Source organism: Sminthopsis crassicaudata, chromosome 3 (assembly GCF_048593235.1).
Source record: "Sminthopsis crassicaudata isolate SCR6 chromosome 3, ASM4859323v1, whole genome shotgun sequence".
Lineage (NCBI taxonomy): Eukaryota > Metazoa > Chordata > Mammalia > Dasyuromorphia > Dasyuridae > Sminthopsis > Sminthopsis crassicaudata.
In genome coordinates, this window is record NC_133619.1 from 332,395,591 (window position 1) to 332,422,370 (window position 26,780).

Here is a 26,780-nt window from a genome sequence, read left to right on the forward strand (position 1 = left end):
CTGTTACTCATCACTCTGCTCTGGAATGAACAACATGAGCAAATCTATTTTTAAAATGAAAATGTATTGGCAAGAGCCAATCCTTCAAATATCTCTGCTGAACCCAGGATATCTTTCTGACCTGACCACAGTAAGCACTCGCAAACCAGGCAAAGAAGAAAAATGTGGGGGGAAGAAAGGTGCCTCCTGGCATTTCTGCATACAGAGCCAGCCATGTTCTCCCTGTTAGAGCACAGGGGGATGGACCAGCGCCATGATTCTTACCCCTACATGCGGGCCTTCCTCCCCCCTGAACCTCTAGTCTGAGCTCCACTTCCTGGGCCAGCCAGACACCTTGAAAGGCATTCTGTCCCAGCTCGGTGTCTGACTGATCACCACCAGCAAGAACAAAGTCTAAGTGGAAAACAACGATTGTGCCAGAACCTGGCACTCATCCCCTGGGAGAACTTTCCACTGACTCGCTTTGGCTCTGTTTGGGCTATAGCCAAGGCCAGGAGAGTGTGTGTGTGTGTGTGTGGGGGGGGGGTGTTTGGCTTTTGAATGGATGAAAAGGTAAATTTTTTTGAAAGGGGGAAAGAAAATAGATGCAGGGGCAGCCCAAGTCAGAACAGTGAAACAGGGGTCCTGGCTTCCCAGGATTCCAAATGAAATCTACTCTGGGTTAGCAATCTGTCCCCAAACCCTTGTCTTTAGTTTGCCATTGTATACCCGTGTTCAGCCTATCCCAAAGGTTGGAGCAACTAACCTGCTCCCAAATATTAAATCACAGCCCTCTCCTTTTTCCAGAATTCTAACAAAAGCTCATCTCTTGGAGAAGATTCTATGGTTGTGGAATGTGGCATAGGCAATCAGATACAATTGCTGTATGGACTAATTCTGATATTGATTTTTTCCTTTCCTTTTTTAAACTGTTACTGGAGTGAGGTTTTCTTTTCTTTTCTTTTCTTTTCTTTTTTTTTAAGTGAGGGTTTTCTTGAGAAGAAGATATATGTTTAGAATTGAATAGAATATAAAAATGAAAGTACCAATTTTTTAAAAAGTCCATTCAACCCCTTTTGGAAAAGTTATTTCAAGAATGGTCACCCCAGAACTTGAGTTACACCTTATTTTAATTCACTGTATTTGTCCATCCAGGTAGTCAAGTTCAACTTAAATTACTGATACCACGGAAGGGAAGCAATACTATGAATAATCCCCAAATCCTTATTTGGTTTTGGAATGCACTATATTTTAAATTAGATTTTATTATAATCAGAAGATAACTTTCTGACTATATGGGGCTCAGGCTAACGCCAAAAAGAAATTATTACCACCCAATCTGCCTTCTTAATGCTCTCCAACTTACCAAGGTTCTCCTACAACTTGGCCCCCAAATTTAACATAGTACTTCACAGAACCAAAAGAATCTTGGATCCCAGATTCAGCTAGAACAAGTCCAATCCCTCTTCCAGGTCACAGTCCTCCATACCCTTGCCCTTGATCCATCACCAACCAGGTTGCCATCTTGTGAACCCTCCCAACTTGTGACAGCAGAATTCAACATGATATTCCATATGTCCTTAGAACAATGGTAGAACGCAGCAGGATTTAGAGCTCATGGAGCCCATGTCTTCATTTTATAGAAAAAGAAAAAGAGGGGTATTTCCTGAGGAGGCAGATGAACTATCCACAATTTGAAAACATATACTGGAAATATTAAATTCTTCATTTCTGCAAATGAAGAAGCAGCCCTCGCAAAGGAGCCACTAGCTCTTCCCTTTGACGGAAGCCCAAATAGGACAGTACCATGCGGCTGAGATTGTTCAAGGCTGAGGGGGAGAGGAGGCACTGTCCAATAAAGGATGGGGAGGAATGACTTCTCTCTTTGAAACAGGGATTCTTCATGTGGGGCCTACAGATGAGGCTTTAGAGGGGCCTCTGACCTGAAAGTTTCATATGTGCTCCCTATATTATATGCTTCACCAACTGCCAAAGGAGTCCGGGATCCTAATAAAGATGAATAATTCTTGCTCTAAGTAAGGGCTTTGATAGGAGATCATTTTTGTGCCCATTAAATTTTCTTTAACACTCATTTTTAAAAATTTTCAGTTCTATACACATATTTTCGAACAGAATCATTTTGATGTTTTAGAAGAACAAACAATGACGAAGGAATTCCCGGCAGAGAGGTGAGTGGCACCCTCAGACGAGAAAGCACTGTTCGGGATACATACACATCTATCTATGTATCTACCTGTCTCTCAATGCACATCTGGGAAGCTCTCCCCCAGATTGCCTTCTCCTTCCGCCCCGCTTTTGAGGACACGGAGCAGAGGGCAAATGCAGCGGTCCGGAGAAGGGCGCCGGTCGCCAGGCCAGGTGAGTAACACAAGGCGGCCTGGGCCGCTCTGGCCTGCTCCGGGCCAGCCCGAGGGGCGAGCAGGGCCCGAAGAGGCCGGACTGCATGGAGCACGTTTTGGAGCACCCAGCTAGGCCGCTGAGGGCAATCGTGGAGGGAGTGGGCAGCCTGCAGTGGGAAGCCGAGGTCCAGAGCTCTGCCTCGGGTTAGGCTGGGACCTGGGCCAGCCGCTTAAGCTCTCCGTTCCCTCAGGCATAAAGCCGGGATAGCTCCTGCGACTGACCTGCGAGTACTAAACGAGGGAGCCCTGCAAGCTCTCACCTGCTAGCTACAAACGCAAGGTACCTGGAGCCGCCCAAGTGAAAAAGGCGAGAGGAGGCGCCGGCCGCTGTCCTCCCTCACCTTTTCCTCACCTCCATACCGCCTCTCCCAAAGAACTCAAGGGCATGACAGACGGAAAAATGGACCCAGAGGGGGGATTCTCAGGTCCAGACAACTGAGTCCCTCACAAAGCCCGGCCGCTCCCGCCCCCACGTGTACCGGGCTCTGACTCTCGGGGCGCAGGGCCCCGGGCGCACTTACTTGAGTCGGATCTCATACTGGCCCGCATGGGAGGGCCGGACGTCCTTGAGCACCATGGTGAACACGTCTTCATTCTGCAGCACCTCCGAGTAGCCCGCCTCCCTAGAGAGCTCTCTGCCGTCCCGGAGCCACCGCACCGTGGGGAAGGGGTCCCCCGCAATGGCGCAGGAGATGAGCACGTTCTGGCCCGGGGCGGCCGTCACAGAGCGAGGCTTGCTGATGAACCAAGGTTGAATGCCGTCCTGAGGCTCTGAGGGGCCAAAGGACCACGGAACTCAGTCAGGCATGGGGGCGGGGGGGGGGTGTCTATTGTAGCATTCTGTCATTATTGGGCAGGGGAAGGGAGGTCAGAGGCCAAGGGAATCGGGTACCTGAAAACAGCCACCCTCCATCCATCCCTGCTTTCTATCTGGGCCCGCGGGAGTAGTATTCTCTTCTGAGCTCTAACATGGACACGAATAGGCACTGCCGCAGCGCCCGCCAGCCCCAGACTGCGAGCCCCCTGGTCAGCACGTGCCTGGCCCCCAGCAGGCACTAAAGGTGGGCCGGAACAGGGAACGCAAGAAGAGCCGCGTGGCACATTCAAAGAGTAGAACATGTGCCCGGTACCCTGGGAGCTCCAGGTCGGCGGTGACCTCTCTGCTGTCAGAGGCAGCCCAGAGCTCCGCCGGGGCAAACAAGGATGGACTCGTAACGTGGGAAAATCGTGAAACAGGAAAGCTCCGTGCAAAAGACCAAGGTTTAACTCATATTGTGAAGGAGGTGTCACTTCTCTCCATTAGTAGACTGTAAGGTACTTTAAGGGAACAAAAAACGCCAGAGTCCATGTCAAAGTTCTATCATGATAAAAATGGGAATTTTTTTCTGCCCCACAGTCAAACCTGACAGGTTTGCAGGCTATACGGAGAGGCAGGAAAGAAGGCCGGCACCTACTCCGTGACTCCCTATCCTTTCCTGAGGACCTCCCCTCCCCCAGTCACCTCATGGAGACCCTCCCCCTGACCCAAGAAGCGGCCTTACCTCGCACAGTGAGCACGGCGTGACTTCGGACCTGACCGAAGCTGTTCCAAGCCTCACAGGTATACCTGCCAGTGTCCTCGGGGAACACCTCCTGGATGCACAGGCTGTGCTCATTGCCGTTAAATTCAAAGTGGAAGTCCTCCGACTCTTGGATCTCCTTCCCATTGTGAAGCCAGAGAATCTCAGGTGGTGGATTCCCTGAACATTGAAGGGGGCAGACAGGATTATTAGAAAAAAGGAGTGGAGAGGGATGGAGGGAAAGGGAGCTGCAGAAGTATTTCTTTAAGGGAAAATATGACATCTCTAATTTGAAAGACTAGGGTGAGAAATAGTTTTTTTGATGATCCATTGAAAGGACTAAGTTGTTTATTCCGAGAATAATAACAACAGATTACATCCATACAGTACTTTATTGTTGTTCAATTGTGTCCATGACCTCATTTTGGGTTTTCTTGGCAAAGATGCTGGAGTGGCTCGTCATTTTCTTTTCCAGTTCATTTTACAAAGGAGGAAACCGAGGCAAAGTTAAGTGACTTGCTTGGGTCACACAGCAAGTACATGTCTGAAGCCTGGCTTGAACTCAGGAAGATGAGTACCCATGACTCCAGGGCCAGAACTCTCTCTGCTGCACCATCTAGTACCTAATGATTTACAAAATACTTTTTGTCAAAACAGCCCTACAAGATCATTAATAGAACCATCTATTAAGCTAGGGTTTTAATGATCCAATCTAATAAAATTTAGTAAGTTTAACTGTAGAGTCAAATCAAGTCAACAAGCATTTATTTAGTGGGCCTTTGGGTAAAACCAATTGTGTAAATAGAACAAGATGATCAGCCCAACAAAAATTTGTTCTAAAAATCCTACTGAGTGGTTAACAGGTCTGCACGAAGACCTCCCATGAGAGGGACCTATGATCTCCAGCCAATCTGCTTTTAAATAGAGGTAAATGTTGGAAAGTTGTCCCTTGAATCTGTTTCTCTGTGATTTTCTTCCATATATTCCTACTTCTACTTTCTGGGGTACAATGCAGTATCTTTGCCAAGAAAACCACAAATGGGGTCACAGAGTCAGACACGATTCAACAACAATAAATAAAGTGCCTTCCAATTCCGGCATACTGTGCTAAGGTCTTCAATTTATAGATGAGGAAACTAATATTCAGAGAGGTTATGTGAGCTACTTGGGGCCATACAGTTAGTATAGAATAGAGCCTGAAAGCCAGGTCTTTTTATCAATCCTAAGATCAGCACCTTTTCTACTCCACCACGCTGAGAAGGCGCTGGAGTTTTTATCTCTCATAACAATACTTCTGTGAGGACCAAAATGAGCTAACAGAGACCAAGAATGTTTGATAATTACAAAGCATTATACAAATGTGAGCTTATATTAATACTGGAGCATCATTTTGAAATATGCAGTCACCATTTTCCACTGCTTCCATTACCCCCTTATCAAACTATACTTAAAACACACATATCTTACTTTTCACTGTCCTGACCCATTCATTCCACAATTTCTACTGATTTCTAAAATGCAGAAGGAAAATTGATTAATCTTTTCCCTTATGGGCCCATGAGTGCCATCTAGTGCCAAAAGGGGACACCTGTAAAAGAGGGAGATGGGGAAGGGGTTCTGCCTCCAGGACAGGCTGTGGGAATGAATGAACCGTGTGGGCTTTAGTAGGGCATTCCAATAGAAGTTTTACTCTATAGTCACAGCAGATCACAGAAGGAAATGGATGCAAAGGAAATGAGATACCCAAAGGACCTTATGGTCTAATGCTAGAAAAGGGAATGTCTTCATCCCTGGAGATCCTGAAGAAGGAACAGACAACTCTCTCAGTCTTGGATGGTTTGGAAAGCCATTGACTTGAAAGCAAAAGCATTAGGTAAAATGATTTCTTTTAATCTTTCTCGGGGCTAGGATTGTATTTACTACTTGGAAGATAATCTGTAATGTTTACATTTTTGTAAGAGGCAGAGTGGGACACAGTTCTCATATGAACATTTGTATACTATAAGAAATGTTCTCCAATACTGTTGATTCTCTTGATCTCTTCTGAGTCTGTATCCCAAAGAGATCACAAAAAGAGGGGAAAAGACCCATATGTGCAAAAATGTTTGTAGCAGCCCTTTTTGTAGTGGCAAGGAACTAGAAACTGAGTGCATGCTCATCAGTTGGGAAATGGCTAAGTTATAGTATATGAATGTAAGAGAATATGATTGTTTTATAAATGATGAGCAGACTGATTTCAAAAAAGCCTAGAAAAATTTACATGAACTGAGTGAAGTGAACAGAATCAGGATAACACTGTGAACAGTAATAGCAAGATTGTGTGATGATTGTCTATAATAGACTTAGCTCTTCTCAACAATTCAATGATCTAAGGCAATTCTAATAAACTTTGGGTAGAAAATGCCATCTGCATTCAGAGAGAGAACAATGGAGACCGAATGTAGATCAAAGCATACTATTTTCACTTTTTTTATTTACTTTTTTTTCCTCTTGTGATTTTTCCATTTTGTTCTGATTTTTCTTTCACAACCTGACAAATATGGAAATATATTTGAAATGATTGTACATGGATAACCTATTTCAGATTGCTTTCTGTCTTTGGGAGGAAAGCGGGAGGGAGAAAAAAATTAGAACTCAAAGTCTTACAAAAATGAATGTTGAAAACTAATTTAACATAATTGGAAAAAGAAAAGACTATTGACATTTTAAAAAATAATGTTGATTCTTCCTTGGACCTTAGGTAGCTTTTGGTTCTCTGCTTTTCCCTGAAATTCAGTCTATACAATAAATCTTAGAGTAAATATTATAGAGCACTAAATTGGACTCTGAGTTCAAATCCTGCTTCTGACACTTACTAGCTGTAGGATCCTACATAAGTTCTTAACTTCTCTCAGCCTCAGTTTCCATATCTATAAAAGTAGGGATAATCACTATCATCATTAGCATCTATCTACAAAGTTATTGTGAGGATCAAATGCGATTTTATGTTTGTATATGTGTGTATACACACAAATCTTTAAAGTACTTTCTAAGTGCTATACATTACTATTATCATCTGTGTTTGTATACTATACACTTACTTCATTATAAGCACCAGGAAGGCAAGAACCTATCTTATCTAAACATGTTTGGTGTCCTTAGCATTAAATTTTACACAGAGATAATGCTTAATACAGGCTTATTGAATTAATGATATAGATTGAATGTAATAAAGTAAGCCATCAATCCATGTGTGGAAGGTTAAGTCTTACTCTGAATAGTGAGCTATCCCAAAAAGGAAAAGTTTCACAAGCAGGTTATCTGTATTCATAATCTGATCCATAAAACACTCCAAAAATAAGGGCAATGATCCTGAATCCGAATGATGTATGTGCTTATAGTCCCTTAACCAACAAAGAAAAGTGTGGGATATGGGCTGCTATAACTATGTTTCACCTCAAAAGTGAAAGCTGCCAAAATCCAGAAATTCCTTTCCTCTTCCAACATCCAAAAATTTTTAAAAAGCAGCTTGTATTTCACCTTTTCTTCCATCCCAAGACTCAGAATTCTGTCCATTAATAGATAATGAAGACACTGTTGCTATTTTTGTCTTTGTTTGAAAATAATCCATGTCCTAATTCCTTTTTTAAACATTTAGATAAGAAAGGTGAGACTCTTTTTACTATTTTCTTCTTTTTAGTCCTCTTTGTCCCCTCTTTCACATCAGAAAATTTTAAAATGTTGTTACCTGAGTTTGTAATAAAATTTTAAAAAACTATGCAGTTGCAGAATGTGTGCCAATTCTACTTTTATGTTTTCCAATTCCTTCTTTCCCAACATCTATCTTTTTTCTCTCCATCTCTTCTCTACTCCTTGCTCTCAGAGACCTCTGATTTTTTACTAATAAATAAATAAATAAATGAATCAGCATTATCTATATTAAAACTCAAGCACTGAATCCCATGGCTAAAGAGGAATGAGGAAAATACATTGTGTCATCTTATTACTTAAAAAAAAAAAAAAATTCTTCCACTGCACTGCCTTGATAGCATAAGATTGATATTACTATCATTGATAATGAATGGAATGTTTATTGGGGAAAAAAATGTGATTTAAAGTGGACATCATTTGTATCATTGTATTGCCAAGATACAAATATAATGTGATTTTTTTTTAAAGCAAGTTGTATGAAATGGTTTCCATATAGAATCCTTTTTTTTAAAATTCCTCTAAGTATATGGAAATGTTATTTTATTTTTTATGTTATTTATTTTTTTAATTTCTCAAAAAATATTGTCTAGAGATTCTTTAAAGCTCCTGAGCTATTCAGAGAATCAAAAGGTCAGGCCCTGATCTGCTCAGTCTGAAAAGGAGAAAGTCTGCATCTATGGATGGCAAGGGGGAGTGAGATCATGGAGGACGCAAAGCAAAAGAAGCAGACATTTCCATGATCACGGGCTAGCGCTGGCTTTCGCCATGGCTCTAAGTTCCATGTTCTCTCTGGAAGACCCCAGCAGTGACCTGAGAGTAGAACCTCCTTGGATAAGATGTTCCCTGATCTGTAACAGCTTCTCACTATCACTTCCCAACATCCAGGGCGAGATAAGGGTGCTCACATTACAGACCTGATATCTGTACTGTCATGACTACTTGGCTGCCATCCATGACCTCCAGATCAGAGAGACCCTTCAGGAAGACAGGTGGGGATGTGCTGCTGGCAACCACAGATGTAGAGAAATCAATTTCTTTACTGCTCTTCTTTTCTGCAAGCAAGAGAACACAAGTCATTAGTTTGATGGATACTGAGTAAAAACTAAAAACAAAAACAACATAGATTAAACATAGTTCCGCGAGTTCCCCTAGATACAAATGGAAAATGGGCCCTAGAGATCTTTAAGACATTATCCACTCTTATCTTTCTTGGATAATGGTATTTCTGTCTAGAAATTGAGAAATATACAAAATGGGAAACGATGGTCTATCTTTGGAACCCAGACTATTCTAGGAATCTGTTTCCTCTGGAGAGCCTTAAGGGGAAGAATGCCGTCAGTCAACATCTTCAGATGGTTCCAGGATAGACAGCTAGACTTTTGGTCACTGTTACAATTTCTCAAATGACTTTCTGGCTGCGAGAGCCACCACTTCACTCTGCCTCAACAATCAATGAAGAAAAACAGGCTCAATGTAATTGTTCTTTGGGATCTGTATCTTTTAAACTGAAGCAAAGTTTTATTTTCTTTTTCATTTTTTTCCCTTTTTGATCTGATTTTTCTTTTGCAGCAGGATAGAAGAATTGCAATGTTTAACATATATTGGTTACTTGCTGTCTAGGGGAGGAAAAGGGGGGGAAGGAGGGAAAAATTTAAAACAAGGTTTTGTAAGGATGAATGTTGAAAATTATCCATGTATATATTTTTAAAATAAAAAGCTTTAATTAAAAAAAGAAAGAAAGAAAAATTCCAAAGGTACTCATTGATTAGCAAGGCCCTTGTTTTGGGAAACAGCATTAACTTTCTTGGGTCACTAGATTATTCTTGAGTAAACTGGTGCAGTGGATGGATATGATTTACTACCAATAAGTTGCTTCAGCAATGGAAGAGTTTGGATAATTCCTTAATTTAAACAATGTAGTAGATATGGTATATCTTTGTTGAAACTAATATTGAAACTGTAATAGAAATCTAAATAGTCCTGCATGAATCTAGAAAATGTAAAAAGAACTTTATGAATAAAGGGAATAATTGTTTTATTTCTTTTAAAAAATAAACTGAAGCAAATCAAGTTCATACTTAGCTATAGCAACACATATACTTTTTTTTTTTAATGTGCTAAAGGGACAGTAAGCACATACATCATTCTGAGCAAAGATAGGATTATTTTGCCCTGGAGGTAGAGAGGAGTGAGAGTCAAGGACATTACCAGAAGTAGTAACAGAGAGATTAAGACTAGAACCAATAGCTTCTATCTAACCTATTATCCTATCAAAAAATTCAAATTTGTGAAACTTAAGCTATTCTATATTTCAATAATTAGATTTTTCATCTGTAACTCCTAGGACATAGGTAGAGATTTCCATAAATTACATGTTGCTTTATTAAAAAAAAAAAAAAAAAAATCAAGCCTATACATTAAAGCCAAGCCAAACGTAAATAAAAAAATGAATTAAACTTCTGTGATTAGAGTCTCATAGTAAAACATCCAACTCTGCAGAGGATGAAGATTTGACTCCTCCAGCTATTTTCTCTTGCCACATAAAAAGAAACAGTTTCAGGGAACTTGATGTATCAAGGATGAAGCAGAGGTTGGGATACCATTCCCAGAATTAGTGGGGTTATGTCCCTGAAATTCCAGTCTACTAAATAAAGCCTCTAGAGGTTGAAGGGGCTTCTCCCTTTTTCCAGGTTTCTGTCTTATTGCCCTAAGGGAAGGTCACTCTGATGAAGGAATCCTAATAGTGTGGCTGTGAAGGCTCACATATTGTAATTAATAAATCTAATTTCCTTGAATGACTGGGCCTAAGTGTCTAGGGAAGCCAGCTGCCTCAGGAGATTTGTGGAATTTCCTGTCTAAGCTCAGACTGAAAATACTGTAAGGACAAAATGTTGTGGGTTTTTTTTTTCCCCTCCCAAAAGCACTCTCTGTTCCCATCTCTCTGTTTTAGCTGGAGTACCAGTTTTCAGGGACGTACCAGATATGTACCACACCTCACATTTCTGGGTTTGGGGCTTCAGATTATCAGGAACCCTCACCCAGGTTCCTCTTCCATAAAATGGCCCAATAGTCACTGCTCAGATACCAGCTTCTGCTTTACAATGCTTATATGAGGACCACTGTTTTAAATGTCCATCTCAACCAGGTGATGCGAAAACTATTGGCAAGATAGGCAGGTACCAGCTGGATATGCATCCTTCCCTTAGGAAGCCCTTTTGCCAGGATGTCATCTTAATTTGCTTCCTCCTAATCGAAGTTCACTATTTGCCTAAGAGAAGCAATTATCTCCATGTGTTAACATCTCTATGTCGCTTGCATCAATAGCTAATTATCTACATGTCATGCTTCACTTTGTGGAGCTTTCACAGCAAGTATAAAATCTGTGAGACACTATGGACTCAGGCAATGCAGGCTCACTTTAATACCAGCCTGGGTCAAACGTTATTGAGGTAAATATGCTGTTCCAACCCCCCCCCAAAAAAAAAAACAACCCAAATCTCAAACCCATATGATGCCTTTCAGAGCCCAATAGAATTTTTCACTGCTCTGTGTGACCATTGCAAATGCTTCCCCAAAAAAATGAATAACTAAGAAGGAATTAAATTAGCCTGTATCCTTATAGATTTAGACAAAAGTCTTTTCTTTCAGGATTGTGTTATATCCCTGAAGAAATACCACTTTATAAATTTCTCTTGTTCTTCTCTGATTTCCAGTTGCAGGATCATAGGATAAAGTCTAGCTGGAAGGAGATAATTTATCTCAACCTTCTTATTTTACTGATTAAGGACCTTAGGCTTGGAGAGATTTGTCCAAGGTCCATCGGTCAGGATTTGAACTTGGGCACTCTGACCCCAAAAACAGTCCTGTGAGCTTTTCATTGTATCAGTAGAAAGGCTCAGGACATAATAGATGTCAACAATAATTTAATGCAAAAAAAAAAAAAAAAAGTGGGAAGAAATGTAAAAGGCATTATAGAACAAAGTGATTTATTACAAAGGAGTCAAAATATGTTGTTTGCTGCTGTTCGTGTCCAAATGTTTGTGTGATCCCATTTGGGGTTTTCTTGGCAAAGGTAAATACTAGAATTGCTTGCCATTCCCTTCTCTAGGTCATTTTATAGATGAGGAAACTGAAGCAAACAGAATTAAGTGACTTGCCCCAGAGTCCAAGACTATATTCAAACTCAGTGCTCTATCTACTGTACCACCTAGCTGTCTTCGATTAAAAAACAACTGGGAAATATTTAAAAAATAAAAATAAAGTGGAACATAGATACCGTTAATAGGTGGTTTCCTAAGTGGATATGTGGACTGCAGAGATTCTAATATGCAATTGGTTTAATGGCACTAATTCTATTTGATTTTTATATCACATATGGCTGGAGAAATAAAGGAACAGATTAAACTAAAGAACTGAATCTTAACAGCACATATTTAACCTATAACAGATTGCTTGCTCTTTTGGAGATAGGCAAGGTGAGGGAGGGAGGGAGAAAAATTTGGAACACAAAGTTTTATAAAAATGAATATTGAAAACTATCTTTATGTGTATTTGGAAAAATAAGATACTATTGAGAAAAATAAAAAAAGAACTGAATCTTGGATAACTTGGAGAATGGGGGCACCATTAAAAGAAATTCATTAGAGGAAAGAGCTGTTTTAGGACAGAAAAGTTGAGTTCACTTTTGAACAGAATAAGCATCAGCAAGACTTCATCATGGTATGCAGATTTCTTTCATCTTGCATACATCAGCCAGGGAGGAGAGAGGAAGAGAGGGAGAAAAATTTGGAACACAAGCTTTTTTTTGTTTTTAAACATATTTCCACATATATCATGTTACACCAAAAAAAAAAAAATAAGAAAGAAAAAACAACAAGCAAACAGCAACAACAAATAAGGTGAAAATACTATACCGTGATCCACCTTTTGAACTTACAACCTTAGAAGGTTTTCTAGGAACACTAGAGGTCTCTAACACTCTTGTGTTCACAACACCTGACTAGAAAGAAAGAAAAGGCATGCCCAGGTTTTCCTGGTGCAAGGTTAGCTCACCATTCACTATGCCATGTTGTTGTCTCTTAGCCACGAGAGGCGAGATCAGGTTGGAAATGTTCAGAGGGAAGAATTGCTCTCAGAGATTTGGATTTGGATGCACAGATTCCACTATCTATATTAACTTTCCTGTGAGGTTTTCACAGATTATCACAGAATCATAACATTAAAGACACTAAACCATTCAGCTCTTTTCGATTTAACCTCTTTCCTCCCTAGGGGATCATATGGACTAAAACATGGTTAAATATTGGTTGCTGTATTTGGTTCTGCCACTGGATTATTTAAGTTTAGTTAGGCACATAGTAGGTACTTACAAGATATTTATCGATTGGTTGATTGGGGGCAACCTCTTTTCCCCAGATTGCTGACAAATGAGCAAGACAGAAAAGAGTTAGGAATGAGCTTGAGAGGATGCCAAATGAAGGAAACCATATGTCTTTCTTGCATTTCAAAGTCAAAAACGAAGGATTTGAGAATTAGGAATATTTCTGAGGTCCTCTATTTGGTATGGCCAACCAAGAATATACTCCTGATGAAATAAAAATTCTTAAATTCCTCCCCTAGGAAGTTTCCCACAAGATGACAGCTATTTCTTAAAGGAGGAGGGTGTGTTTCTGGCATGATTTCAACAGTGTAGGGAACTTCTAGTGAGGAATCTCCCTTTACCAATGCTTATCAGCAGGTCCTTTGCAAGTTCATAATTTTATTTAGAGGTAGAGGGGCCTGAATCCCAGCTGCTTTGCCATTAATTACTTGTGTGCCTTTGGTCAAGCCATATGGGCTCATCTTTCTGACCCAACATAAAGAGAAGGTTGCACTAGATGCCTTCTTTTGTCCTTTCCAATTCAATCTCATTAGATTCTGTCCCCAGACCATAGCAGTATTCAGAACATAGTAGGTACTAAATAAATGTTTGGTGATTTATTAACTTATGAATCTGTGAATATCTGGCTTTTGTGTGCCACAAATGTCTTAACTAAGAGGGAGAAGGCATGTGGAAAGGAGAAGGAGCTCAATGAGGCAAGAAGAACCCAGAAGGAACTATCAGAGGACCTTAAAATATTCATCCAGAGAGGGCAAAGTATAGTGCAGAAAAGCACAAATAGTTTGAACATTATTCTGGGGATGCAGGGAAAAGCTCAGACCTGGGCCCAGACCAAGACAGACTAAATATATATCTCAGATTTTCCCACAACTGGATGTTCTTCTGCTTTTGGAATGGTGCTACTTCTGAGTTCTGTCTCCTAAGAAAGAAAGGGTCTTTTTTTTTTTTTTTTTTTTTTTTTAAATCTGAGCATCCTTGATTTACAGGCCCAGGATAAAAAAGAAAAGATGATTTTATCAGTCAGTATTCTGGGATGTGGTGCCAATAAAACACAACTCTGGTTTTCCAAGAAAGAATTTTTGAAAAACCTTTCTCTGTGTGTATGTCTTTCTCTGTGTGTATCTCTCTGTCTGTGTTTGTCTCTCTCTCTTTCTCCATTCAAACAAAGACTGAATATCTACTATGTTTGGAGGGATGATACAGAGAAGGTAGGACATAACACCTATGCCTAATTGTCAAGCACTCACTGACAGTCTGTAATCAATTATATGAAACATGGATTATGTCTAATTGAAACTTTTCCCAGTCTAATGGAGAAGATAAGACACACATAGGGAAACAGATCTCAGAGTATTTTCAAGACAAGAGAGTAACAAGAACAAATAGCATCCATATTTGTTCAGGGGATGTGGGATAAAAATCAGAGTGAGGTCAAGTTAAGGAAGCAAAACTTCCAGAGGAAATCAGTAATTTCACCCACTGTCATAGCATCAACTATGAATTTGACACCCACAACTCCCAGTGGATATAACTCCAGCTCTGAATTCTCTCTAAGCCTCCATTTCAAACTGTCAAATAATAAACTGTCTTAGATGTCCCACCAACCTTTCAAACTGAACATGTTCAGGATCAAACTTATTTTACCCTTTAATCTCCTTTTTTTTGACGTCCTGATTCTCTATTATTGGTCCAAGTATCCAATTAATGACCCAAATCCAAAATTGGCATGGGACATGCCAAAAAACTTTAATTTTTCTTTCAATCCCAACTTTAAGAAGCCTGTCAATTCTCCTTTTGCAATTATTCCTGAGTCTATCCCATTCTATCCATACCTACTGCTGCTATCTAAGTGACTCGCTTTCACTCATTCAGGGATTTCTAGACTGCTAGTTATCAAAACTCCAAAGGACAAGAAATGCACCAAGCAATCAGTCAACATACACTTATTATATACACTCACTACATGTTGAGCACTAAATAAAATAAAACAACAAAAGTAGTATAACAAAAAAAGAGTTCATTACAAAAGCAGCCTTGCAGAAAAACTGGCAGCAACTACATGGAAATAAGCATTATCTAGAAAAAATTGGAAATAATCTCAGAGATTGGAAAAGTGCCATGAGGACTTAAAAGAGGCAAATTAAAGGTTCTTGAAAAAGAATTTAAAGACCCAAAGAACAGATAGTCTAAAACAGACATTGGAAAATGTAAAGCATTTACATTTGTTGAGAGTTGAGAAAAGGCTAGATAAAGGGTGGTACATTTATATATTGGAATATAATTACACCTTCAGAAACTATCAGTATAAAAAATAAGGAGAAGAATGAGCAGATTTAAGTGAACTGATGCAGAATGAAATCATCAGAATCAGGAAAACAATATACACAATGTAAATTTAAAGTTCCTCCCTCCTCCCCCCCCAAAAAAAAAGAAGAAAAAGAGAAAAAATCATAGGCTGCATACCATTAGTAGCCAATCTTGGCCCCAGAAAAAAGATGGAAAAAATTATTTCCCTCCTTCATCTGAAAAGTTAAAGGATTGGGGCAGCTAGTTGGCACAGTGGGTAGAGCACCAGCTCTGAAGTCAGGGGACTGGAATTCAAATCTGACTTCAGACACTTAACTTCCTGGCTGTATGACCCTGGGAAGTCACTTAACCCCAATTGCCTCAAAAACAATAAAAAAAAAAGGAAGAAAGAAAAAAGTTAAAGGATTAGAAATATGGAGCGCAGCATATGCTGTCCTAAATATCAGACTTGGTTGGTATGTTAGTTATTTTGCTAAGTTGTTGTTTTTTGGGGGTTTTTTTTGTTGTTTTTTAATTTTTATTAAAAAGAATCGTTTACCTGCTAAAAGAGTAGGGGTATATTCAGAAATTATAATGCCTTAAAAGAAAAAGTTATCAATACATTTTTTTTTTTAAAAAAGGAAAACACAGCTGAAAGATTTTGAATACAGAAATATAGAAATGAAAAAGGGGGGGCAGCTAGGTGGTGAAGTGGATAGAGCACCAGTCTTGAATTCAGGAGGACCCGAGTTCAAATCTGGTCTCAGATACTTAGCACTTCCTAGCTGTGTGACCCTGGGCAAGTCACTTAACCCCAGCCTAAAAAAAAAAAAAAAAAAAAAAGTGAAAAAGTAATATGAGAAAAAACTGAAAAGAAAAAAAAAAAAAGAAAGAAAAAACATTTGATGTCTCTAAAAACAAAACTTTGAAAACAAAACAAAAAATTAACAAAGATAAAACTGTTAAACCCTAAAATCATACAAGGATGTTGACTAAGTATATTGCCTAGATAGACATACAATAGATTGTTTAAAATATCATCAAAGAGGAATTCCAGGTTTAATTCACTAACAGATGCGATAACCAAGTTCCAGAGCTTCTGCATTAATCACATATCACAGGGGGAAAAAAGACTAAATTGAGCAAGGATTAATCAGCATAATACAATGGAAAGGAATGCTAGATTTTGAGCTGAAGGATCTGAGTTGAAATTCTGTCTCAGATACTTATTTGTGGTGTGTTCCTGGGCAGTCACTTCTCTGACACATTCTTCTTCAGTAAAATGAAGTGGTTGTACTCAAAAGTTCTCAGGTCACTTAAAGTTGTATATCTAAGTCCTAAGACCTATAAGAAGTAGGGGAAAATAAACTCATCATGATAATTCATGAAAAAAAAAAAAAAAAAACTGGATATAAGGATTAGAATTGTTCCAGTTGGTGAAACTAGAGGAAAACAGGGCAACTGATATGCAAATTCATCAAACAAAAGAAACTTAATAAAGGATAATTAAATCCAGGCAATCTGATAAAGAACAAATGATAAACCAGTGTTTATTTGCTCAATTAAACAATTTTGAAAGTATTTTAAAAGTTCCATCTGGCCAGAGAGTCACAGACCAAAGACAAAAATGCTTAAAGGGACATCAGACAGAATTATCTTGAGAGAGGGAAGAAATGGGAATGAGGAAAAAACATATAAAAATGGTGAGGAGATTGTTAAAATCCTAAATCATACTGTTCTCTGGAGTTCTAAAGGAAATTATTAAAATAATAATAATCATCAAAATCAAGAAATCTTGGTTTGGATTAGGTAGGGAGGGGGTGTATGCTTTTTGAATATAATAGCAAATTAAGATGGAGCATAGTTTAAAGCAAAACAAGTTCAAGGAACCTAGTGATATATTTTTTTAAAGTAATAAAACATTCAGACCGAAGGAAAAACAAACTTGACTAGTTTAACTTTGAATGTTAGTGAACTAAACTTGCTTATAAAACATAATACAATTGTATAATGAATTTTTAAATGTAATCTAATAGAACAACAGAAACAGAAACACAAAGAGAGTTAAAATCTTGGCCTGGAATAAAAGGTATTATACTTTAGGTGAATCTCCCCTTCCCTTTACCCCTGGATGGGATGGATAGTTCACTAAATCATTTGTGGAGCTTATGATCTTAGAGGTCATCTATATTCATTGTCTCATTTTACAAATGAAGAAATTTGGATAAAATGACACTCAAAATCACAAAGGCAATTTAAACACTTCTTTTCTCTTTTACATCACTCATATTCAGAGAAAGGGATCTAGAATATTGTAAGTTGACTCTTGATATGTATTGATGTTCTTTAGGAATTCCCTTTTGCTAATAGACAGGCTTCAATATATAATCCCAATCCCAAATAATAGTCCTTAAATAATTTTCCACCTACCAAAAAAAAAAAAAAAAGATCCAAGTTCTAATATTTATGCTTCAATCCCATTTGCCCTAAATTCTGGGGTCTGAATGTCTTCAACAGAGATCATCTTCTCACCATATTTGCATGATTTCTCCTTCATCCCAAGATATATTGGAGTACAACAAAGGCAAAATACTAGCTTGACACGACCCCAAAACACCATCAAAGAGGAACCCCAAGTTTAACTCACGCAGAAGTGCAGTAACCAAGCCCCAGAGTTTCTGCATTAAAAGTTCTTCACTTATGCAGGAAAACAATCTAAATTGAGTAGGACTACTCATCAGTACATGGTAGAGCGTATTAGAAATAGCATCCTTCACTCCACTCAAGGAAGCAAAAGTCAAATGCAATAAGTTGCTTGTGTGCCTGCTCTAATCTGTAACATACAGGACATCACAAGCCTCCCTCTTTCTTTCTCATGACAGTGATATAAGTAGGCATTGTTCTCATTTCTCTCTGCTATTCCCGTCATCCTGACCTTGAATGTATTAGTTTTTCTCTTTGCTCCTGGCTCCAGATCTGCACATCTCTATACCCACAAGGGCCCTCAGTTACAATTTTCTGGGCTATTAATTCATTTTGCCTTATAATATGTTATAGACTCCTCTAATTTGTTTCTTTTCTATATCAGCACGTTAGCTACTTGCACCAAGACGTCATGTAATATTTCCAAGGGCCAAAACTTAATGCGAAAAGGGGAGATGGATAACCTATGGACTGTGCCCTGCCAGATTTATAAAAGCACACTGAGTTAGCACATTGTTGCTGATTCAGTCTTTTTTAAAATTGTGGATTGACTTTTATCTCAATATTTCTATCTTGTACAGTGCACCTAGACACTTTTTTTTCTTTTTCACCTATATATTTTTTCTTTTTCATCCATACACTTTTTTTCTTTTTCACCTACACACTTTTTTCTTTTTCAGCTATACACCTGCACACTCTTTTTTTCTTTTTCACCTGTATATTTTTTTTCTTTTTCCCCTAGACACTTTTTCTTTCTTTTTCACCTGTACACTCTTTTTTTTCCTTTTTCATCTATACACTCAAGCAATCGCTTCCTGACGTGGAAGTAGTCACCAGTGAAACATGTAGCCTCTCCGTGCCTCCATTTCTTCACTCCAGAATGTGGATGACGGTATTTGCGGTACCTCCGATCAGACCACACACACAGAAAGCCGAGGCTTTAGTCACATCCTCGGGTAGGAGCTGTTCCCCTGCTTGTCTCCGTACTTCACGAGGCCGGCACGTGACACGTGCGGAGTGGCTTTCCCGCTCGGGCTTGTTTGCTCCCAGACAAGAGCAGGGAGCTCACCGACCGCGTGGGGCAGAGCCCTCGGAGGAGTGCCTTCAGGGCAGAAGGCCGGCCCCTGTGGAAGGGTCACAGCGCTCCGAGAGGAGCACAGCCTCGGAGCATTGCGGCCGGGGCGGAGGGGGGGCGGGGGGAGGCTGCCCCTGGGCCGCTAACTTCCCTTTTGTATCGCACGCAACACCCCGCGCACACAGCTTGCCAGCCCCCCAGGATTACAACCGGCCCCTACACGCGGCCTGCCCACGCCTAGAGCCAGCCACCACCGCACGTAGACACGCCCTGGGGGCCAGAACCTGTTAGAGAGGGACAAGAAAGCCGCCCTCCCCTCCTCCTTCGGGAGTCTCCGAAGAACACCTCGCACACCTACTGGTCTTCCTTCTCCGGCGCCTCCCCGTGTAGGAGCTCCCCTCCACGAGGGCCTGGCGTTATCCCCGGGGTCCGGAGACTTCCTAACTGCCGCCATTCTTTTCTATACGGTTAGAGGCCCTTACTGCTCCTCTGCTCGAGGGCCTTCCACGGCTCCCCACTGCCAGTCCCTCAGACTAGGGTTCGAGGAGCTGGTATCAGCTACAAATCTGAACTTCTGGCCGACCGGCGGGGGGCGCTCTCCTTCACACAGTGGGGAGGAGCACGTGCACAGGAAGCGAGCTTTTCCTCACTTGACATAAGGGGTATGTCACGTAAAGGAGCGCAGAAGCTGTGAAAAACTTGGCCACAATATAAGAGAGCCACTACCCCCCCAAGATTCAGTTCTTTATGCAAACACGAACAAGCCCATCGCCTCCCGAGGATGCACATTCGCTGTTGTCTTTACTAAATGATAAAGCTACAAGCGGACCGAGGAGCTGTCGTACAGTATGTTCTCTGTGGCTTGCGGTCGGTGAGGGTTGCATCTATGTATCCATTTTACGCGCCCACGTGCCGGGGCCACGTACGAGTTTCTCTGCGGTGGCAGCCGGAAGAAGATGCGGACTAGAAGTGAATGATGGCCTGGGCTCGCACGGCGGCGAGTGTCAGGGATGAGACTTGAGGCTCCATCTTTCTGGCTGTAAGGATAACTCTTCCCTCGCTATACCGTACTGATGCTCTCACTATTTAGTCCATGTTTTTTCTCATATCTGAAATATTCCTTAGTCCCCATATTTACGACTTAAAATAATCCTGCACAAACCCGACTCCAATTGTTCTATTCTTTTTTCATAATAACTTTTTATTTTCCAAACACATGCAAAGATGGTTTTCAACGGTCACCCTTGCAAAACCTTGTGTTCCGAATTTTTCTCCCTCCTTTGCTCCTCCCTCCCCCAGATATAGGTTAAACATGGACCACTGAGGAGCCCTACCGAGAAGCTTCCCTGTGGCCCACCCCCAGTGACACCCGGGCTCTCCTCAGCTCTAACCCGCCGCCTGGGGCCCCGCTTCGGGGCTTACATGGGCTTTGCCTTTCACCCAGCGCTTTCACCATAACCTCCCGAGGTCGGCAGTTTGAGATGAATCACCGTCATTTTACAGATGAGAAAAACGAGGGTCTGAGAAGCTGTGCGGCTGCCGGGTCGCACAGTCAGTACGGGCCAGAACCCGCCTCTTGTGTTCCTCTGCGGGCTTGTTACAAAGACTTAAGCCTCGGTAAGTCTGAAGTTCTCGGAGGGGAAAAAGGCCCAGTGAAAACTGACAAGGCATGTTCAGGGGTAATCTGCTGTGGATCATGGCCCATTGCTGATGGCTGCCGCCCAGGAGCGGAGTCTTGGCCCTGGGAGAGTGAACTAGAGGGAAGAGTGGAGGAGGGAAGTGTAAGAAGGGGAGAGAAGAGGGCAGGAGAGGGAAAGGAGACAAATAGGGCAGAGGGGAGTGGAGGACACAGAATACGCCTATGTAGGCACATTCTTCAATTTTCTTTCTGTCCCTTCTGATCCAGTTTCTTTTTCTCTGGCTACTTCTCCAGGACTCCAGGACACCAGAAATTATTCAAAGAGGTTCTCAGTCAATTTAGATCTGACAGAAAACTTGCTATTATGGCTAGGAAAGGATCATTTCTATAACCAATTAATATCAGATGTTTTTTAAATGACCTTACTTTGCTATGTTTCCCAAAGTATGAGATAGTGACCACTAGTATCCCTCTTGCTACCTTGGCTCCCAGCACCCATGTCTAGTTTATCTGCCTTTAATTCCTTTTTTTCATAATTCTATTTTTCTTCTTTTCCCCCAACTTGGAGTCCATATTACCCCTTGATGATATTTGCTGTTACTTGAAAGACATAGCTTTGTAAGACATTCCCCTCTTCCTCCAGAAATTGCTTTTCCCTATCCTGGATACTAATTAGGAACCTTCATTAGATTAGGAATTCTTAACATTTATTTGTGCACTGGATCCTTTAGGCAGTGTAGGGAAGGCTACAGACTACTTTTCAGAATGAGATTTCAAATGGCTTAAAATAAACATTGGATTACAAAGAACATCAATTTTAAAAAATAATTCAGACTCTCCACAGTTAAAAATTAAGTTAAATTGGAAGCTACTTAAGGGCAAAGATACATCTTGTCGAGTGTTTTCCTTTCTCCCCCATGGCTTCATACAATGCATTGCATATAGTAATAAAAAATAACTCATATTTTAAAAATGTTTTCATCAGTCTGCACTTACAATGGGCATGGCATTGTGCTAATACTGGGATAGAAAGGAAAATGAAAGGCAAGAAACCGTCCCCATTTTCAAGGAGCTCAATCTAAAAGGGGAGACAACATGCAAACAATTATGTGCCAACAAGCTAAATTGGAGCTAATCAGCAGAGGAAAGGCAATGGCATTAAAGGGATTCAGGAAGGCTTGCTATAGCAGGTGGGACTTTAGCTGAGACTTGACAGATGCCAGGGTGACCAGGAGGAGGAGGCAAGGAGAAACAGAGATCTAGACATGGGGTTTATAAAGTGCTTTATGGTTTATAAAACACTTTAATGAATTTGTAAAGTAGATAAATGTTTGTTGAATGTCACTGAGAGCAATATTTAAAGAAAAATAAACACCTCAGTGAAGGATGAGACATAGGTTTTTTTCATGTGACCAACATATGAATTTGCTTTGTTTTACTGCACTTATTGGCTTCAAGGAAAGGCTTTTATTTTTGAGAAGCAGGACAGGAAAACTGGTGTACAGCTCTAGCAATTTTTTAAAAGAACATTAGGAATCAAGGAAAACCATTTTAAAATGCAGAAGAAAATGAAAGGAAGTTCCAAAGAAAATAGACACTTTTATTATCATGTTAAATTTCATATGTACAGCTATAAAAGGAACACTCAAGGTTTCATATGGAGAACTCATTTTCTGCTCTTAGTATGTTGAAATATATATTGATATGTTAAGTCCATAATAAAAAAGAAAAAGTATCTGCATACCCTTTTCATTAATGGCTAATAATTATTCAACTAAATGCTTTCATTCTCTAGGATTTTTAAAAATTATAACTTTTTTCAATTAACAAATAATAAGTCCCTTCTAACTCTTCCTCCTGACCCAAATTGGAAAAAAGAAAAATAAAATCCTTGTAACAATTTGTGGTGAAACAAAACAAATCAGCACAATGGTCATGTCCAGAAATGTATGTGTCATGTATATTTAGTCCATAGCCTCTCTTGCCAGGCAGGAGGTGTTTCTCTAGGATTTTAAGAGGAAAACTTTCTCTTCCAATAAGTTAGGTCCTAGAATTCAACATCCTTGAGACCTGACACTTGTGTTTGGCTATTTGTGATCAGAGCTTCTGTCTCTGTCTGTTGCTGCTAATTTCCCCAGAGGATGATCCCTCCCTTCGATTCCATTTAATCCAATTCAACAAACACTTAATAATCACTTATTAAGTGCAATTTATGCTTTCAAAAACTTTACAGTCAGTCTTCCTGGGAGTTAAGAAAGATGAAATATATACATAGACAAGTATAATAAAAGGTACGGATGTAGGAGAGAATTCAGAGAAAGTGTCTTGGGAATGTTTGAGAAGGGAGCTCCTTGAAGTCAGTTGGAAGAACCAGAGAAGGCTTCATGGAGGATGTGGCACCTGAATTCATTTTTGAAGGAACATAAGGAATGTCAAGCAGGCAGCTAGGTGGCATAATGCATAGAGTGCTCAGGCTTAGAGTCAGGAAGAATTAAGTTAAAATCTTGCTTTAGACAAAAGCTGTAGGAACCTAGGCAAGTCATTTAACCCTAAACAAAGGAAATCAAGTTGATAGAACAACCATGTTCATACATGAGAGAAGGGATGCTTTTGAGAAGTATTGTAGAATCACCAGGATTAGACAATTAATTGACTGAATGCAGGGATTGAGAGTACAAGAGAAAAGATAACTCCAAAAGTTTAAGTCTGGCAAACTGTAAAGATAATGATACTTCTAAGAAAAATAAGTGAGGTAAAAGGAACGCAGGGATTGAGAGTACAAGAGAAAAGATAACTCCAAAAGTTTAAGTCTGGCAAAATGGAAAGATGATACTTCTAAGAAAAATAAGTGAGGTAAAAGGAGGGGCAAGGGATCAGACTGGTACAGATTAAATTTGAGAGGGTGACTGCAAACCGTTTGAGTTGGAGCTAAGAGAGATATTGAAATTTAATATTCACTGCTTATACCTGCAAAGTGGTTATAAAAGAGGAAAAAAGAGATCATCAAGAAGAGATCAAAAGGGGAAAAGGCTTACGATAGATCTTGGGGAATGCCTCCCTTCTCCAAACTCCACCATTCTTATCTGCAATCTAGGTGGAAAAAATTATTAGAATATACATACTACATCTGATTTTCTATTACATGAATCAGTAAAAAAAAAAATTATCAAGTGCATTCTAAATGTTAAGTTATAGAGGGAAAGAGAGAGAGAGAGAGGGAAAAAGAGGGAGGAAGGGAAATAGAAAGGGAAAGATGGAGAGGAAAGAAGAGAGGAAGAAGAAGAGAGTGTGGGAGGTCAGACAGAGAGAGGGAGGCAGCGAGCGAGCCCGGGAGCCAGAAGGGCCTCAGAAGATACCTCATCCAACCTCTCTTTCTAGACGGTGATGTCATGAGATTCCAAGCAGATCCCATCTCACTGCACCTTGCCCGGGATTTACCCGCTTGGGTGGAGGATTCATGTGGGAGAAAGCACACTACCTCCCCCACTTTGCCCACAGAGGATGGCCCCTGTTAATGCTGGGCTCTTGATAGAAAGGGCACTGGTTCTAGCTCAGGTGATCCCAATACTTACTATAAGTTATTCGATATATCCCTCATGTGTAAAAAGCAGAGGATAGTCTGACTGCCTTCTGAGGCACCCAGTGCCTGCGGTGGCTCCTCGTGCATGGGGATGACTTGGCCATAACAACACAGGAAATCAGTAGCAGTGCTTGTATGTGCCCCTCCCATCCCAGAACAGACAGGGGCCAGAGTGGTGGAGAAAATGGGCACAGGGATCAGGGTCACAAGCTTCTAGACCCTGTACCAATGATTTAATTGTCTGTACTCTTAACGTTCCCCTCCTGACCACTGTCTTGTCATGATGGGGAGGTGGCGTGGCCAGGCCGTGAAGGACCACCCAAGATGGGTCACCTCGGAGAGTCCCTGGAAAGGGAAGAGTGAGCCACTCAGGAGCTCTGCCCAGACCGTTAAAATGCTAGAATGTGGGCCCCAGGACCAGGATCCCTCTCATCGGAAAGTGTCCTAACTGAGCACAGCTGGAAATGCAACAATGGTAACTCCGAACATGAGATTTTTCTTTGGATAATTGTGACATATACAATAAGAGTCCCACGGTGCCAGGGCAAATGGAAGACTGCCATCAGGACCAGCCATGCTTGGAGCAGCAGGGCACCCCAAAGTTATTCTTCCACACAAGGGACAGGAGGAGGGAGGGGGGGTCTCAGAAACTGGGAAGAGCAATCTGACATGTGTCATAACTTGCATCTTTCTGCGACAACAGCTCTGGTCCAGAAGCACGACCACATGGGTATAATCAGCCATAGTTTCTCACCAAATGCTTCCTAATCATCTTTATCATCTACTACGATTTCCTGTAGGAAACCTGCTCAGTACTTCCTGTTCAAAAGGACCTAGTTCTACAGCGGTAGCCCCTCCAACAAACAAGGGAGAAGAAATGAGCCCATTTATTTTCAGTTATTGATGATGCCTTCCTCCTGGGCACGGGCTCTCCTGCTGAACTATGTACAATAACAACTCTCCAACATGATTAGTTGTCTCTGAACTCCTGTTACCTAAAGGAACTGTCTTCCAAACACCTCTTGAATATAGTGAATACAAGACACTTGTCCTGCCCTGACTACAAACTGGGACTTGGGGAACACCTGCCACCTTTTCATTCTCCTCACTTTCAAAGGGGCCATGTTTTCATGAAAAGAGAGCTCCTTTCCATCATCTGAAAGATAGCCCTGCCCTCTCCTGTTTCCAGAGGCACTCATCCAAGCTACAAATACCCTTAGAAGTATTTTAATTCTCTTCCAATAAACAGCTTGTCTATTAACTAAATAAAACCTATTTAAAATGTCAGCAAAAATTGCTTCTGTGAAGCAAGAAGAAGCCTTCCCTTCCCCCCTTCTTATTTTGGAAAAGTCTCCACCATCCTCCTTCTCCATCCCAAACTTCTCCAGGACTTCATAAAAACAAGCAAGCAAAATATGATTATGGATTTTAGCAAAGACAGAATGAGAAGGAAATGCAGATTTCTACTGCTAAGATAAATACTACATGAGGCAGTACAGTAGAGTGACTCTGGAATCAAATTCCACTTCTGATATGTGCTATCTATAAGAACTTATGTGAGTTCCTTAACCTGAAGCCTTAGTTGACTTATTTATAAAATGAGGGGACTGGACTAGAGGGATTTGCAAGTATCTTCTACCTTTGTATCTATAATCTGTGACATTTACATACTGTTTTAAGACATTTTTAATTTACGGAATTATTTTTTATGTTTTATCTTTATTTATGGAATAAAACATTTTATAGCACAGTACAATAAAAAAAAGGATTGCACATGAAAATGCAGATCTACTATGCACATCTTGTCATTTCCTTTAAATATACAACAAAATTATCCTGTAAATTTCTTTTTTTTCCCCTTTTTTTTCCCCCTCTTCTCTCCATCTCTCCCCCATCCTAGATATGACCACCATTATAAGGTAGATAAGTTTGCAAAGCCGTTTTATGTCTGTTCTCTCATTTGAGCTGGACAATAATCTTGTAAAGTAAGATGCTTTTTATTTTTTCTGGTCTGGATATGAGGGGATAACTCTGGTGTAAAAAATCCCCATACCAATTCAATTTGATCACCATTTTATAATTTCTGGTCTTGGAGAGTGAGACCTTGGGCATTGAGAGTCAGATGACTTTCCTAGGGTCCCATTGCTAGTATAAGTCAGAGGCTGCACTTGAAGCTGGGGCTTTATGATCTCAAAGCCTTGCTTGGCTGCCTGTCTGACCTGGAGAAAAGATCTCTGGCCAGTACAGGTTGCCTTGACATTATGTTTTTTAGTTAAAAAAAAAAAAAATTAAAAGCTGAAATCTTTTTGTTGACTACAAGTAATAACTGCTGCTATATGGGCAAGATTTCAACTTGCTCAGAACTCAGTAATTTGGGACATTTTGACTAAAGTCCTTTTTTTCTCTCCTAACTTTTCTTACAGCAAACATTCATTCTAATTTATTCCATTGACATTTTGCAATGTTCCT

The 26,780-nt window shown here is 40.4% G+C and overlaps 1 protein-coding gene and 1 long non-coding RNA gene across 8 annotated transcripts in view; one reads left to right on the forward strand and one right to left on the reverse strand.

Moving 5' to 3' along the window:
* Positions 1–26,780, reverse strand: part of MYLK (myosin light chain kinase) — a 424,364-nt gene that overhangs the window by 130,117 nt on the left and 267,467 nt on the right. For all 7 annotated transcript variants that reach the window (XM_074301410.1, XM_074301411.1, XM_074301413.1 and 4 more), the window contains 3 exons: positions 8,563–8,700; positions 3,941–4,138; positions 2,921–3,170 (listed from right to left, as the gene is read on the reverse strand). In XM_074301410.1, coding sequence (XP_074157511.1) covers positions 2,921–3,170; positions 3,941–4,138; positions 8,563–8,700 — 586 coding nt within the window. The remainder of the gene's footprint in view (positions 1–2,920; positions 3,171–3,940; positions 4,139–8,562; positions 8,701–26,780) is intronic.
* LOC141561590 (uncharacterized) lies at positions 20,057–26,092 on the forward strand. The gene is made up of 3 exons (XR_012488088.1): positions 20,057–20,131; positions 20,392–20,709; positions 24,616–26,092. It is a non-coding gene; the product is annotated as an uncharacterized LOC141561590 (long non-coding RNA).